This window comes from Rattus norvegicus, chromosome 16 (assembly GCF_036323735.1).
Source record: "Rattus norvegicus strain BN/NHsdMcwi chromosome 16, GRCr8, whole genome shotgun sequence".
NCBI classification, from domain to species: domain Eukaryota; kingdom Metazoa; phylum Chordata; class Mammalia; order Rodentia; family Muridae; genus Rattus; species Rattus norvegicus.
The window spans coordinates 3668588-3686321 of NC_086034.1; the positions used below are offsets into that span (position 1 = coordinate 3668588).

Here is a 17734-nt window from a genome sequence, read left to right on the forward strand (position 1 = left end):
CGTTTCAGAATCTGCTACGTATGCAGACATTACTGAGACGCTAAGAGGGGCCCTGATGCTGTCTCCTTATGGCTGTATATTTTTGTCAAGTTTGAAACCCTCTATGTGTGTGTGTGTGTGTGTGTGTGTGTGTGTGTCCACATGTGCGCGTGCATACATTCTTTAAAAGGGGCTTCCCAAATGGCATGAACTTTGAAACACACAAAATGAAAGTGGGCTCTGCAGTATCCTTGTATTTCTTTTGGTCTATTTTGAATCTCATGTTCTTTCCTCATTTGGAGATACATACCCTCTGCTGAGTCTTGTTACTTGGTCCCACTTGGCACTTGTAAATGGAAAAACAGCCTCATCCAGACCACACACAGACGTCTAGGTTTCCTCTCAGTGCACACTTGAACTGGGAGAATGCTTTAAGAGCTTGGGACCAGGAGATCCTGGATCTATCCTCTTCGAGGGCAGCACAGGTTACACCAAGCTCAGAGAGACCAAAAAGCCAAGCTGGAGCGGCCTGGGAGCTCTATGTATGTTAGGATCATATGTCAGTGTCTTATGAGATCTGGGGTCCTGGGGCTCTTTCTGGTTCCGGTCCTGTTACTCAGAAACAAGAGTAGTTGAGTCAGACTTTCTTAAGTTTACCAAGTCTAACTTTTTAACTCAATTTTAAGACCCACAAGTAAACTTCAGTGGGTCCTAAAAAGACATTTCCTGTTAGCATCCTCTGCAAGCTATGTCATGGAGCCCCGGGTAGTAGCAGGACCCGTAACCATTTTCTCCTGAAGCTCAAGTTCTTGGCTGTTCTTGGCCAGCCAAGAACCATTGCTCAGCAGGAATGCCTTGGTTGTGAGTAGGCCGGGTGGGGCAGGAAGATGGCAGCTCTGTACACAGGCTTAGGATGTTTGCACATAGGATTCCATACTCGGTGATGAAAGCTTACGGTTTCTCCTCTATGGGTAACTTAATAGTTTCCTGTGACTAGGAGGGTGTGGAAGTACGGCCCCACCCAGACAGACTGCTCCAGGATTCCCAGGGACAGTTCCCTTCTCTCAGGAGCACAGGGGTTCCATTTGCTGAATCAGCACCTCATCTCCAATGACATTGGCAGCACCCCTCCAAGACACCCAAAGCATTGTTTTGACCTGTGTGTTTTCCTGATCGGAGATGTTAGAAAACGCATGCCAAACTCCGGGTTATTTAAACGAGTTCAGAAAAGAAAGGCTCCCATCAGTTTTGACAACAAACAAAACGCGGTTTTGTTCTATCTGTTATGTTTAAAAGATTCCAGTTTCAAGCTGAACACAATGTGTGGTTATTCTGTCGGCAATTTATATAGCCACAGGGGCGCCACAGTTACACACTGCATACATCATTGTATTTTTGAAATGTACTTAATGAACTTTTTTTTTCTCTTCTAGTAACTACTTCATTGCCTTAAATGAATGCATTCCAATAGAATTTGTAACAAATGACCACTTTGTGTTTGCGTTAATGCCAAACACGTTTAACAAATTTTTAACAAGGAACCCTGGCAAAATGCCAAACTCCTAGAGGGACACTGGAGGAATGCTATAAATTTAAACTAGATTTTACCTTTTCACTTAGCTCAGCACGTGTCTTGGGTGCCTTTCTATCTCTGCACAGCGGCCTGTCTATCTCATGTCAGATCGCTGTATGTTTTCATTATGTTCGGTACTCGGGTGTTAGCTACTTCCAGGGACGTTTTAGGCTGGGCGGCCGCGTGCTAAATAACAAGAAGCAGTGCAGAAATAAATCTTTTCTTCTGCAAAATTCTTCGTATCTTCTACAGTGGGTCGGTAAGTGCACGTACGCACGTACGCACGTACATCTCTACCAAAGTGTTTCTAGGTTTAAAGTCCACAGTCAGCCAATATCAAGGCTTCTCACCTGGGACTCCCGTGCTTTCCCTTGAGCTACATTACTAATACCTGCAGTCTTCTCGTCGCCACGACTGGGAGTGCGGATATGCTATTGAAAGAGGCCAGGGAGACTGCAAGCCGTCCTCCGTTGAGGTCAGTGCCCCCTTGCAAAGAACTGGTCAGCCACGAATGTCCAGAGTTTTGAGACTGAGGAGACCTGGGCTGCAGTCTTTCAAATGTGGGCAGCCTGAGACCCTGTTTTTTTAAGGAGAAAAAAAAATGACAACGAAGAAGTTCATTACAATTCAACCAGCGTGTTAAAGATTAGATGGAGCACCTCCCGCTGGTACTGAACTGGGGACTTTGGAGGTTTTCTTTTTCCTTCTCATCCAGTCTGCTTTTGTGAAGGAGGCAACTCAGTCCACAATACTCTGATCCCAAATGTAAACCGCAGTGGCACCAGAACTTGCTGGTGGCCAGTGAAGTATTGCACCCAGCATGACCATGTCAGGTGCTCTCTCCTGAGAGAAGGCCACTGCTGGATCTCAGGATCTCGGGCCCAAGGCAAGGCTGCTATGTGGCATGGTGCTGCCCACCTGATTTGGGAAATAAGGCCCCATATTGCGATGGCCCGGCATTTATCAACGTGAGTAATAGGGAAGAGTTGGTTCCATTAAAATATTAAAATAAAGCCTTCTGAAGTAACATGTGCATATATTCATAGATGTATAGATGTATTAGAGACTGTGTACAGCAGAAAGATGTTACTTAAGTGCTACCACTGTTAGAGAGAGATTACACAAGCTGGAACGATAAGAGACAAAGACTAAGGTTTTAGAAATTCTGGCCGAAGAAGAAAAAAAAAATTACTGAAGAGTCAAAAAGATATAGTTCAAAGGAGGGAATTTGACCCAAACACCCAGCACCTCTCAGCTTAGTTTCTTCGCAGGGAGGGGCTGCTACTCAAGCAAGTCAGTGTGTGGTACCTAGAGTCTTGTTTGAGATAATTAATTCAGAGATGCTGGAACAGGCAGCCTGCTCTGAACATGAGCCATTCATACTCCTGACCACAATAATAATTACAAAAATAAATCCTGAGGAGACCCAGACCCGTATGTGGCCATTCCAGGTACAGGTTGCATAGCCTTCTGAATCCCTTCATTTAAAATATGGGTGCGTCATACCCAGCAGGGAAGAGGGCAGAGATGAAATGCAGAATCCCTCTGCTGTGGCCTCCTGTAGCTCTGTCATCCGAACAGCTTCAAAATGGGGCTGGCAGGCTAGGCCCCCACCCCCACCCTCACGGCCCTCTGGGCTCTGAAGTGTTACTTTTTATTGCCCCGTGGAGCTGGAGGAGGCCACTCTCAAGGCAAAATGCTGCTTTCCACTCATACTTTTGAGTTATGGCTTCAAGGTGGTTTGCTCCTATCAAGAAAATTAAATGATTTAGCATAATTTGTTGCCACTTTGATCACAACAATAATAAATAAATCTTCATGAAGAAAACGAGAAACCCATTCCGTCCCATTTTAAAAGATGTTAAGTCATAACACAGATGTAGTTATGGATATATATGTATGCAGAAACGGCTGTGCTGGGCTTTCCTGTGCACAGTGACTCAGAGGAGCTATTCTGTAGGATGCCCAAGGCCCAGAAGGAACCCTCTCTTCTGCCTTGTTTAATTAGTCTATCATGGGTTGGCCTTTTATGCGGGCACCATGTGTAACATGTTACGGCATCCATGGCTGTTGTGAATGGGTGTCTGTTTTTGTACCTGGGGCGCACTGCACACATTTGGGACACACATGGAATGGAGTGGACGTTAACCCAGATGTCAAAAATAGCCTGCATTTTACTACTGTTATTAAACAGTTTCCCCTTTAACCCCTCTGTGTTTACCAAAGACCCCTTTCTCCCAGCCTGTTTCTGCAAATCACTACCAAGAGGGCAGGGGAAGAAAGCTATAACCAGGCAGGTGTCTTTATTCCAAAGAAAAACAGTCTGAAGGCACATTTATAGCTGGCTGTCCTGGGGGTATCTCTCCTGGGCCAGAGTCTCCCTGCTGTGCCCCACTGTCCCCTTTCTCTCCTGCACCCTACGGAGAGTCAAGCCAAAGGCTGCTGTGCCACCAGACAGAGATTTTTTCTTCCCGAGAAGGAACTAACTTTACATTCTAATACGATACCAGTTCCCCATTCTTCAGTTAAAAATGTCCCCCCAAAGAATACAAAAAAAATCTAATAGAGAAAAAATTTAAATACTTTCTATGATAAACATCAATAACATTGATGCTTAATAATTCTGCTGTGAATTCTTGCAAATGTCTGTATTTACTTCTGCTTGGGTGCAAAAATGAGGTCAAATTATATAAATGAGATGTCTTTTTTTTTTTCCAGTTTCACTAGAAATTTTAGGCATCTTCCCTCATCCCAGATCAGAGATATCTGCTTCCTGGTTGTCCATAATCAATGAATAAAATGTATTCTTCCTGACCACAGAACCCAAAGATTGAAAACCTCCCTCAGTGTGTCAGTTTGTATGCCTGCATATGTCTGTCTCCCCATGAGAGTACAGGTTCAGTGAGCACGTGGGCTTGTCTGTGTTCCTTATCACCGCCACCAGCACCAGGCACCTCTGCAGGAGGTCCACAGAGACAGTGAGGACAGGGTCACCTCACAGTATGGTTGAGGGGAAGGCTTGCATTGTAGATATGAGGTCACAGTGCAGACAGAGGCATGTGGAAGAGTCTGGAGCAGAAAGAGAAAGAAGTAGGCTAAATATGGCCAGCGTAATGGACTGGACCATGGTGGGTGGGTGGACGCTGGGGTGGGCCAGGTAAGGAGAGAGGAAGGGGGGAGAGGAGAAAGAGAAAGACAGAGAGACAGTGAGAGAGACAGAGCTAAAAACAGCATGTGGCCCGAATAGCAGGGTTATATAGGGTTGAGAAGCTGTGGGGAGGCGGGAGCTCCAAGCTGGAGAACTCTGGGAAGTGGGGCGTGGCGAGGAGCCCGGATGCCAGCTTTGACTCTGTCACAGGTATTTGTGATGTTGAGAGAGCCTACCAGCGAGCGGTTTGGTATGCTAATGAGCAGCCCGACAGAAGTCTAGAAGGTCTCTTTGGCTTTGTGTATAGCTTCTCACCCAACCCAAGTCAAAGCAGCCTTTGAAGGACTTGAACGGAAGGCTCTTGGAGCAGTGGGCTCTAGGCTCCTGCAGCTTGCCAGAGGACTTCCCTTGCTTATGGTTCTAGGACCGAGGTTCTTATTGCTTACTGGCAGTCCGCTGTGCTGTGGAGAGGCTCAATACTTAAGACATCATCAGTTCTCAACCTCGGGGTCGCGACCCCTTTTAGGGGTCGAGGGACCCTTTCACAGGGGTCACATATCAGAGACCCTGCGTATTAGATAATTATATCGCAATTCATAACAGGAGCAAAATTACAGTTATGAAGTAGCAATGAAATAATTTTATGGTTTGTGTGTGTGGGGGTCACTGCATCATGAAGGACTGTAAAGGGTGTCGTCATCTGACAGGTTGAGAGCCACTCTTAAAGAAAGCTGTTGTTCCTCAGGCCTATGGCTCTCTCTCAGCACAGAGAGGCCCCACGGCTTTCACAGGTGAGTTTCTCTTTCGTAAAGAAGACAGGAGAAAGAGATCTGCAAATGAAGGGCCCCTGTCCTGAAGCTACCTCTGTTTGGTCAAACTTCCTGAATATTAGTTTAAAACAAACTGCTTAGTAGCCCTAATTTGGTTAAAGTAATCATGGTCTACTGTAGTTCACTCCAAAAAACCCAGGGGTCAGGATGGAATGGCTTGATTCCAGGGAGGCTGGATAGGGAAGAAAGTTCAGGACTCTACTTACTCTAATCTTAGTATCTGTGGAATCAAAGAGGAAATCGCCCTGTTCCAGGCACTGCACAAGGCTCAGGGGATGCAGAATGAGCAAGAGCAGCCTGCCCTGCCCTGCCCTCACCAACTCACCATCTATAGGCTATAGGTGTTCAATGGAAATGAATAGCGACCCTGATCGACAGCAATCCACGCTCACTGGCAGGCTGAGTTACCTGGTACTCACGTGTTTAAAGTGATAAGAAGCAGGTAGAGTTTAGGGCAGTGGATTTTTCTTGGAATCAGTACATCCAAAGTATCTCGACATGAAGTCAGTATCTAAAATTGTTCTGGAGACAGCGTACGTTCTTTTTTTGGTTTTTTTCCCCATATTAAATCTTCAAAATCTGGTATGCATTTCACACTTTAAGCAGGTCTCCATTTGAATTAGACATGTTTTGAGCATTCAGTGGGCACATGAGGCCAGCAGTTGCCATAGTGGGCAGGGCAAGTCTAGGGAACTCATGATAAAATAGATTGCACACCATCTATGCAGAGAATGAGGGATCAATCCACTGGAGAAATGATCTAAGTGTATGTGGACAGTCAGAGAAGAGCAATGTCGTGATGCCAAAGGGTACCGCATGGACTGACAGAAAGACAGAGCATAAGGGCAGACAGAACCTAGAGAAGACCCTGCCAGCCTGGCCAAGAGTCCACAGGGCCCCCATCTTGCCAAAGTGAAGCAGGATTGCAAAGAGTTATGGATGAGGATGGCACAACAGAAACAGCTGTGCGTCAGAGTGGCAATCATCATGGCAGTAGAACTGTCAGCTGCCCCAGAGCACGGAGCTGGGACTTGCAAGAGATTACGGGAGAGGTTAGGGCCGGTTAGGGATAGTCTTACAGTGGGTAGTGGCCTTGGCCGCCCTTGCTGGAAGGCTGGGTCCCATTTTTTGAAGGTTTTTAAAAGTACATTCTCACGTGTGTCTCAAGGAGTGGTGATCTCTATTTGTCACTGCTGGCAATGTCCTGTCATTTGGTTTGATTTGGTTTATTTCCTGCAGACTCATCCAAGCCTCTTGGTGAATGGATTATTTTGTCAAAGGGTGGCAACACTTAAAAAAAAAATCATTTCATTTGCAAGCTAGACTTAACATGGTAGACTGTTAAACACAATTCTCTGACTATATCCATGGGGCTGGTTATTTCTGTTGTCTTTCTAATGAAAAATATTAAGAAGCATTGCAGGGACTCAGAGATGTAGCCAAAAATGTAGTTGGCATAAGGGCTGTGAGGTGGTCCTCACTAAATGTGTTAACAGACTTGCTCTCTCCGTTGTCTACATCTTTGTTGGCATCTTAAAATGTAAACCATCGGGGATGGTTTCATTATTATCATAATTAATAAATAGCTGACATGTCCTGTTTACATTACAGAATTGATAAATATCAAATTAATATTAATTAAATCATTAAGATGTAATTTAATTATCTGTAAACAATTATTACCTTTCCCCAAGCAGAACACTGTGGTTGAGAGACCTGTGCTCTGCTCTGTGACCTGGTGCCCAGCTGGAAACCTATCTCACAACTGAATAAACAATTGTTCTCTGCTACTTTATCTTGGAAAAGTATCAAGGACATTGGACATCAACCATAATCATTATTCACTTAGTTCCCCATCTGTAAAGAAAACAACCTGTGCGTTTTAATACTACCTCAGGTTTCCCTTTCTCTTCTCATTATACGGCCTTTTAATATATTGGCCAGCCCTTTAAAGGGATGATTAAGGAATGCTTAGCACACGAAAGAATGAGAGCTATGCAAAGCTCATGAAACAGAAAGCGTGCTCAGACTTACAATTTTCATACAAAGTTTGCAAAGACTTTATGTGCCAGAGTGAGTAATCTGATCTGCCCCAGAAACTCCCTAAATTTCTGGCTCTGCAAAAGTCATTTTTTATGTATGTGTTCTGATTCAAGTTTCTTAACCAGAATTACACCAGACTCCTCAAAGTATGAATTAGCTGAGTTCCTCCAAGCCGGACGTTCCCTTGACACTGTTTAAGGATGCCCCAAAATCGATGCTTGTCTGAGCAGACTAAGCAGGTGGGACCTGAGTATCAACTGCCAAATCAGACGTACAGGATAGATATAAAAAGTGATGTGTAGTGCAAGCCATGGTGGGACACACTCGCAGTCCCAGCACTTGGGAAGCTGAAGCAACAGGATGGGGGAATCATGAATTCAGAGTCAGCCCGGGCCACAATGCAAGAGCCTGTCTCAAAAAGTAAAAATGAACCAGAAAGTGTGGCTGCCTCTGTGTGTGTGTGTGTGTGTGTGTGTGTGTGTGTGTGTGTGTGTGTGTGTGTGTCTGCCTGGTGTATAGCTACACTATGTCTGTACATCGGAAACACCCAGAATTCCAAGGGTGTCTGAATAGTAATGACACAGGTGAGCATGCGCAGAGAAGACAGTTGCAGCTAGCAGCTTCTGTAGCTGTCTGATATATACCACCACATTTTGCTTGTCCACTCATTTGGTGACAGGCACTTTGGTCTGTTGTGCATAATGACACTTGGAACGCTATGCCCGAGAGTCTGTTTGAGCTCAGAGTTTTGGGTTCCTTTGCTCTTGTACACATGAATGGAACTGCCAGCTCCAGCAGTCACCACATGCTTCACGGTTCTTTGAAATTGTTGCTGTCACATGTTTATAAGTGACGTTAAAGCTTTTGGCATACTGACTGCCTTTCGGATTCTAATCTCTCTGAGTTGAGTTTAAAAAGTAAAACTATAATCATTGTGGAAAACGTGACACACACAAACCCCCTCCCCGACCAGAGAGAGTGGCCATGGCAGGGGTCGGGAGAGGGTAGGGGAAGCCCTGTGATGGCTGATATTACCACCAGTGTCTTTCCCTGTTAAATCACGTGCTTTCTCGTTGCAGCTGTCAGAAGGGTTGGCTAAACGGATAGCTCAGCACTGCAGCGATGTCCTGATAATCTATTGCAGCCTGGCTCTCTTCTTTGTCTACCAGTGGCTGCATGCAGCGGGTCGGAAAGGAAGGGAATTTTCGCTTTCACTTTCCTGCTCGATTCGGTTCTCCGAGACGGTCCCGATTGGGTGTACGGGAAAGACAGAGTATGAAGAAGGAGGAACAAACGACAGCCCCTTCATTTTTTGTCAAGGATTTGGACCTTTACGACGTGAGCGCCTCTGCAGAAAGCTGCTGAATAAGCATTTTTTCCTGTTGCTTTGCCTCTTGGATACACGGGCACTGCACGGGTGCAGAGTGTGGATTCAGCTTCCCGTGGACAACTAGCCCCGTCTCCTACTGTCGTGCTGGTCAGTCTAAGTGGTCCTAACGCCTTAGATTATCAGACAATCTAAGCTTGCTGTGAGCGAGTGCTGCTGCCGGTGTTTGTATACCACGGTGCATGGAGTGTTTGACAAAGAAACCAAAAGACCAAAAATCGAGAGCCTTTACCCTCCTCCGTTTCTTTAATCTGTCGGTCAAGGAACCACATTGAATGGTATTATCAGTAGTTACCTCTGGGCCAGGTTGGAAATGAAATCAATTTTTTTAAACCACTAATAACTTGCCAAGAAATCGCCTTATGAGAACATGGTGTGTGTCTCTGACAGTGCGTGGCACATCTAAATTGGTCATCCATAATTTTATTGTCCTGCTCATGTACTGGAGAATGACAAAAGCCTGAGGCACCTGCATATCCACTCCACATGCTCCTTGAAGCCCTCGGCTGGGACACAACCTGGCCTCAGGCTCTTCTTGTTCTCCTACGTGCAGGTCTCATGACAAAGCTGAGGTTCATACATGTTTCACCATCGAAATGCTGTGCAAGCAGTGTGAGCCTGGATCTTCTGTAAGTGAAGGGTCATTTCTCTCTCTCTCTCTCTCTCTCTCTCTCTCTCTCTCGATTGCTCTTTTTTGTTTTTTGCTTTTTTTTCGTTTGTTTGTTTTGTTTGGTTGGTTTTTTTTGTTTTTTTGTTTTTTGTTTTTGTTTTAAGAAAATGTCTCCAACATGGACTCCAAAGCATTTTCAGCATCAAACATGGAAACATTGACGAATGAAGCGCAATCACAAAAGCTGTATGTCTGTAAATAGCATTATGCAACCTGTGTGGATAGAGTCCTTATCTTAAAGCACATGCCAGGGAAAGAGACCCGTGTTCCGAGGTCTTTTGCATACAGTGACAAGGTACTAAGGAGAATTCGCCTCCTGCTGCTTCCTCTGGAGATTAAAAAGCATTAGTCCTTACAACTTGGTAAAAACACACAACTGAGCCTGGTGAATGTGCAGCTCTTGTACTGACCTGATATCTTGTCGACGGGAGAAACCCTCCCACCTGCATTTCTAAAGGACAAACAATGAATTTAAGCATGAGTGGCCTTAATAAATACCATTGTCTTTCTTTGCTGCTGTGGAAAGGGTTCTAAGCAGAAGTTGCTGAAATCTTACATCGAGTCTCATCATTATAAATTTCCAAAATATTGGTGCAATTAACTCTGGACCTCTCTCATGAGCCATAGAGATATTTCAAAAACAAACCCCTTATTTGCTGGGGAAAGGAAACTGTCCCTGGGCTGCACCCTTTATTCCTGGTGCACCAGGGGTACTATATTCAAGCTGGTTTCTTGCTTTGGGCTTCATTCTTGTCAGTAAGTAGTGACCTGTGTAAAGCTCACGTGTTACATACATGATTCACATACATTCATGTTTAAAAGGTTTGTCCTTTAACTCTCAAGAGGATTTAGGCCTTTGCTACAGAAGGGAGCAGAGTTCTTTGCGAGTTTGTTTAGTACATTTTGGCCGAGGCTTGCAGTGGGAAACCCAAGCCACAGACCAGTCAGTCCCTAGGTATGGTTTGGGCATTGTCAGAGAAGTCCTCACACCCTCTTACCACCAGGTCCTGGCCTGAACTCTGCAACTAAATACTTGAAATTGGAAGTAGGAGAGCCAGGATGGTAAGCAGGATCCTTGAAGTAGCAACAAAGTGATCTATTATATGTCATTAGCTATCTGCATTCGTGCCAATTTTGACACAGCTAATGTTTGGGGATCATTTCTTCACCCCACTTTTGTTGGTCAGAAGTATTAATTGATCTTCATCACATGCAAACATATCATTCAGTCCCTGAAAAACCAAATTCTAAGACAGCATCTTTTCTCATTTTTTTTTTGTAACATTCTCTGATATTTGGGAGTTACAACAAAACCATCCCTTTCCACTGGTTGAAAATAGTGTCTGGGTTTACAACAAACACTGTGTTGTTTAGACGATATTTCCTTTGTGAAATCTTTAGCAGATTCCCTTCTAATCATGGTGTAGTTGAGATTAAACAAAAAAAGTTTGGGCTAACATTTAGGAGAAGTTGGTCTAAGTCTTACCTTGTGCAAAAGCAGGCTTGTATTTGTAGCCTATTTGATTTCTATATACAGTCTCAATTTTGTATTTAATGATTTTTGTGTATTAAGTATGCACGTTAACAGCGTGTCAACTTTCATTTGGAAGTGGGTTTTATTTTTTAAACAGTGTTTATGATGAGCCCTCAAGTGTATTGACATAAACTCTAGCTGCACTGTCTTTGTGTAGAGCGCCGTTTGAATGCTGCCAAGGGTCCGTGTATCTACTTCCCCGAGACCCTTGTTTGATAGTGCTTCTTGTAATATTTCTTCAAGTGAGTGGCATGTGGGTTGTGATTTTGATCCATGTGATTATGGACATCGATATGAAAAAAATAAAAATAAATAAATAAATAAAATTAAGGAACCCTCGAAACTACCAACGGGCATGTATCAGCCAGTCATCGTAACCTCATGTCTAGTAGAAATAACCATGTGCAAGGTATGTACAGCTCATAACTTTGTTATTGTGTGTATGAGGAGTACTTTGTGCCGATTGTCTTATTTATATTCATCAAATAAACCTTGTTTCTTTCCGAAGTGAGTTCATCCTTTCACAAATACGCGGTGTAACTGTTTCTAACTCTTTGTGGGGGAGGGGGAGGGGACATTGGTTACTGTTTGAAGAACATACAGGCCAAAAAGAAGAAAAAGAGAGGAGGGAAGGAAGAAGGAAAGCCATTGTCTTCCTTAACTGGAAAAGTCAAGACAAACAGCTGGTCATACAGGTTCAGTTCAGGAAGTTAGATCAAGGGCCATCTCCTTCTCATTTCCTCTCTTGTTCCTGTATTTTTATCTGTACCCTCCGTTTTCCCTGTCTTTCCTCTTCTTCCACCCTCCACACCCTCCTCGTCTTTTCTTCCTTCTCCTCTCCCCTCCTCCCTTTCATCCCCTCTCCTCCTTTATATCCCTTATTATGCAGTAGCTTCAGTGTCTGCTGAATTCGTCCCTTGGTGGCAGAGATATCTCTGAGCATTTGGGGGTTTCGAGAGAAGAGACCTTTACCTTTTCAGTACCCACAGGTGTCTCCAAGAAGGAAAGTCACTTCAGCTACGTTTGGATCTCGAATCCTTCCTTTTCGTGGGAGTTGAGGGGGTAACACCATGTGGTGGACAGATAGCCTCATTGCCTATAAGAAAGAAGTTTCAAATGGGAAACCGTGGATTCCACTGTAGGAAAGAGAGGTGAAAAAAGTAGGAGGAAAAAAATAGCGACCAGCACTGCCACCACTTGGATGTACACAGTCATCCACGCGAGGACGCAGTGCCCTTTGCTGCTTGAGTTGGACCACAGACAGACCACGTCCCTTCACAATGATGAGTTCTTGCTATATCTCCATTAAGCCTGCAGAACCAGGCCCTGCTTCTTTTAAAGCTTTGAATCGCATTATCCCAATGAAAATTCCAGTTATTACCAAGAGTGAATTCATTGAGTGGTTGCTAGAAAAAGCTGTGTTTTACCAGATGGTGGAACTGAGGCTGGGTCATAAATGACTTATCCAAGCAGATGTGGTAAACTTATAGCCATCCAAGACAGGAATGTGTGTCCCTGGGAAGCTGTTTGGGAAAGGGAAAAGGAGACCAAAGTCTTCCTCCAGTTGATCCTTGACGACATGGGAAATACCTTTGGCCTCCACACTTTGGGTCGATGGGTTTTACAGTCAGGCTTACTGGGGGCCTGTTTGTTCTTTGCATTTTAGTGTCTTTGTAGAAAGAGAACTTCTGTCAGGAAAGAATTTCTTACATCACAGACTTGCTGAAGCAACCAGTCCTTATTCAGGACTGCTTACAGTTCAGTTGGCCAACCGGAATCTCTACATCTTAACCAATGAACCCAGCCCCTGGGTGAAAATAACAGTAACCCACAAGTTGTTAGAAAGGGACTCTGAATCTCCAGCTCCTGGAGACCTCTAGACTTGGGAATACTTGTGGTTGGGCCTCCAAGTTTCCTATGACTGCCTCTACCCTCTGTGAACTGCTCTTACAGAAGACCAGAGGGGACAGTCTCTGGATCCAGAACTGCAGTCCTCCTGACGACAGTAAACATGGGTAGTAAATGACTGAACCATACTGAGGATTTGCTAGGATCAGGGCTGTGAAACTGAGCATCTATTCTGACCCACCCTGGCCATAGCTCTGCGAGGTAAGCACTGTCCTGATCCACATTTCACCTTACTGACAGAAGAGGTGCTGCAGACATGACCAGATAGAGTACTTACAGAGTACTTATCACTTAGTGCCACAGCATGCTAAATGCTATGCTTATGTGAACTTACCCTCGCCACAATTCCACAAGACAGGTGCTTTTGTGGTTCTATTTTAGAGACTAGTGAAAAGCCAAAGAGCTACTGTGTGTTGCTCAGGCTTCCCCAGGCTTGAATGCAGTGCTAGCAAGAGCTCCTGCTTAGGAGGGTGAACATCAAGCCCCAAGTCAGGTCTCTATCAGAAAGGGAAACTGACAGTGTCCAACAGGATGTCCTAAGCCTAAACCCAGGGTCCCTCTTGTTCTGGTTGGGAAGGCTTCTAAATTATCCCCAAAGGCATATTTTAAAAGTCCTATCCACAAACCATTTCTAGAACCTGCTTTGGTCTGGCTTTTAGGAAGCCTTCATGGGACTCTAGTGTAGCATACACCGTATTGGTAAGAGACCAATTTGTAAGAGGACCCATTACATAGAGTTTACACATGGCCCCATGCCCACAGGTAGGTGGTTTTTTATTATTAAGATGATAAATTAGTGATGCAAGTCACTCCCTGCAATAATATTATATGCTAGAAATAAAGTGCACATTATTCAGAGTCCCTTGGTGTTATCCTCAGGTCTCTTTTCTGTTTCTATCTAGGGCACCACCCTAATTTAGCTGCCGTGCCGCCTAAGTTCCTATCACTGAGACTGTGTTTTCTTTATGACCTTGACTGCTTTGGAGGTCACTAGTTGGGTATATTGTAGGGTTTAGCTGCTCTCTCTTGTCTAGGTTTAGCCGGAGAACTCCAGGGCTACTGGGAGGAAGGCCACAGAGTTGATAAACAGCCATCCTTAGAGCAGCTTATCAAGGAGTGCCCATATTTGCAACATGACTGAACACAGTTGATACCGGCCTTGCTCTTTTGGCTAGGTCAGGGTTTGTCCCTTTTTGCCACCAAGGTCATTTTTGTCCTCCCACTGTGTTGGACTCTTAAAGCATTGAATTAAGGGCCTGGAAACAGCTAGGTAACCATGGGAACCCGAGTTTGGATCTCCAACAACAAGGTAAGAAGCTGGGTGTTATGGTACTCACCTTAACACCAGCAATGGGAAGCAGAAAGAGGACCTTGGACCTTGCTGCTCCCCAGTTTTAGCCATCTATGAGCTTTGCATTCAGTGAGAGGCCTGGCCTCAAAAAAATAAAACAGAGTGGTAGAGAGGAAGATGCCTGAGGGCAATATATGGCCTCCTTACAGGTTCATGCACATCCACAAGAACATATACTTGTACTACAGGTACAAGGTACAGGGATTAACAATTGACTCTTTGCCTTAGAATATTCTGGTGGCAATGTGGAAGATGCAGTAACTAGAGGACTATTTTTTAAATCCCAGTGTTTTAGCTTCATTGCTTGGCTAGGTTTTTGCTTTTGGGAGAAGGGGCATCTCCTACCTCTGATCCTCTCTCCACTTAGATCATGTGAATATCTATGACAGAAACCGTCAGTGTAAAAGGACTAGACCCCTTCCTGAGTGCAAAGTAGAGCCAGAATTCTAGTTTAAAAACAGCACATCTGCTAGGACTTTCTTCTTCCTCTTCCTCCTCCTCCTCTGCTACTATTAAAAAGACAGAAAAGTATCATGAATAACAGTAAATGCACAAGTGAGCATTGTTGCACACCTATATCTGAAGTGCTTAGAATGCTAAGGCAAGCATGGGCTACATGATTAAACAAACACACACATAACTACTCATACACATACACATAATACAACTTTTTCCTGGGCACTCTCAACCCTACAGGTAAGAACTCAGATATTATACAACTTCATGAAGGGGAGAAGATTCATTATCTCCTTGCTAAGGATGGAGTCCCCTGCTCAAGGTAAAGAGCTATTGAAAAGGGTCTAATAAACCCCAAATAAGAATAAGAACTGAGTGCTGGGAGGCAATCATCAAAATGCAAATAGTGAGAAGCAGAGCTACATTGTGTTAGACTGAGACCTCCAAAGAAGACCACAGCTCAGTCAAACAGCCTGGAGACTAGCAAGCTCGGGTGGCTGCTCCAAGTCTACTCTGTAGCCATCTTATCTTTTTAATTTGCTTTGGGAGAAAGTATGTCACATTCTGACTGAATGTAGTCTCTGTTCTGATTAGAGCCAACAGGAACAATGTAACTCCTGGCTGCCAGTCATGAAGTATGAAGGGAGTACCCTAAAAGGTGTTAGGGGTGTGCTTGGAATAGTAGGGTATCTTCCTGCTTAGTGGCTAAGGAGCTGCTGAGGTTTCTACCCACCATCAGAGGGACTGTAGCAAGTAGTTGACTTGAGACCAAATGCTCTACAGAGGAAACTGTTGCCATGTGCCCTAACATGAAGATATCTCATATAATCCTGGAGAGAAAAGAACGGTCCATCCGATTCTACTCAGGTAAGGCTCAGAAAAAGATAAGATCTGCCTGTGGGCATAAGAATTTGAATCCTTAGCCTGGAAATCACTTACAAAGTTAGGTTTATTTTGTGAAAATTCATCAAGCAACATACTTATCTACCCTTTGAGTATGTTCTTCTTCATTTCAAAGCTTTGCCCTAAGAAAGGCTAATACCAGTATGCACCAGTTTCCACACCACAGATGTCAGAATAGCAGGTTGTAAATCTAAGCTTCAAGCATTTCTTGTTTGACCTGAAGAGACTCAACCTAAAACTTGAAAACTTGGGAATTAAAGCTGCATATTCTGGATGGGTAAACATGGGACTCTAGGTTCAGTGCCCAGTACTTGAAACCCTGAGGAATTTCTCAGATTAAACAGAACTAAAGGGGCATGACGACAGCATTGGGTATGATTATCAACAGGACTGTGGACCATCTATTGATACAGGCATCCATCTGAATTTGAAGAGGATTTAAGATTGTATGGCGGTGTTGCATCAAGATGGCTTCCTTATCTAAAAATTCCTATGGCACAGAGACGGTCTTGTTTAGGAGAAGTGTATGGTTTAGAGTGTTTGGTAACTCGTGGTTTATGGCTCAGAGGAATTGATACTAACGGATGTATACACTGACATAAAAGAAAGAACGCCTGAGGATCTGAAGCAGTGACATTCGAGGGGGACATGTAGATGCTGCTTTTATACTCTTCCAGCTTTTCAGTAAGTTGGACGTTGCCTCAAAATAAACTGGTTGAAAAATACTTTTGGAAAGAGTAGTCATGGAGGGCTCTGAGTCTCTGAGTGGGAAGCCATGTCCTTCCCTCCATTGTCCTCGTGTCCTGTAGAATTTGACACCTGGCCAAGCCCACCCATTGTGTTGCCTGCCTGCATCTGAGTGGCTGAGTTTACAACCCTCTTTAGAATTCCAAGTCTACCGCATGCCAAACAATTCAGTATGGGTCTCAGAGTAGCTGCTGGCTTGCTTGCCTTTCTTTCTTTCTTTCTTTCTTTCTTTCTTTCTTTCTTTCTTTCTTTCTTTCTTCCTTTCTTCCTTTCTTCCTTTCTTCCTTTCTTTCATTCATTTTTTTGGTTTTGTTTTGTTTAGCTCTTTTCTCATCCTAAAATTATCACCCAGACCTATCAGTTGTTTTATTACAAAAAAAAAAAAAAAGAAATTAGTACTAAAAGAGCCAAATGAAGAGTTCACACAATGCCAGTTACAATGCTAGGCCATGAACCGAGATGGAGATAATAGCTATTATTAGGAGTAATAGATCATAAGTAATAAGCATGCAGTGAAATGACATCGCTGGTCACTGGCTCACTCCCAGTCGTTCTCTCCCAAGGGCTGCTGGAGCTGGTCCTTGTTCACATGCCATTTGCCACGTCAGGGTTTTCTTCAACCATGCTTAATAACCAGTTTCCAGATCTGGATATTGGGGGCTGTAAATTTCCCTGGTGACTGTTGCCAATGACAGGGAAGGAAAGACTTGTGTAATTACCACTTGTACTACCACGGAGCACATGAACTCAAGTCAAGAGCAAGGATTTGGGACAATAAAACACTGGGTTGAAACAAGTAGGGGGGAAATCTGCTCGATGTACATGATAAGAAATGTGAGCTTGCTTAGGGGAAAAAATGGTAGTAGGCCTGATGGTGGGGTGTTGCACGCATTGTTGGGTGCTGCACACTTCCTTTCTCCCGCACAGATGTTCACACATCTGTAAGATTAGCTCTGGGTTGCTTGGCAACCAGTACCTGCAGCCTTAGTCTGTGATGTGATTGGTTGATTTTATAGTATTGCTCTGAGCCTAGGAGCTGGGGAGGTTCCAAGCATAGCTGCTCGCACATGGTACTATGCTGTGAGAAACCCTTCACACAAGCTACTTTCAAGTGTTCCCCGGAAATAGCCTGAAAAAGTGGCTAAGACCTGTGTGAGATTTTGACACCTCAGCTCCATGTGGAAATGCTCAAGAGCATCCTTGGC

General features: G+C 44.2%; 1 protein-coding gene across 27 annotated transcripts in view; it reads left to right on the top strand.

Moving 5' to 3' along the window:
- Erc2 (ELKS/RAB6-interacting/CAST family member 2) overlaps positions 1-11671 on the top strand; it is an 860860-nt gene extending 849189 nt beyond the window's left edge. For 22 of the 27 annotated variants that reach the window (XM_063275106.1, XM_063275108.1, XM_063275105.1 and 19 more), the window contains one exon: positions 8653-11671. In XM_063275106.1, the coding sequence (XP_063131176.1) occupies positions 8653-9027 (375 nt within the window). In that variant the 3' untranslated portion in view covers positions 9028-11671. The remainder of the gene's footprint in view (positions 1-8652) is intronic. The other 5 variants (XR_010058279.1, XR_010058280.1, XR_010058281.1 and 2 more) reach the window with 2 other exon arrangements.
- The last annotated feature ends 6063 nt before the right edge of the window (positions 11672-17734 follow it).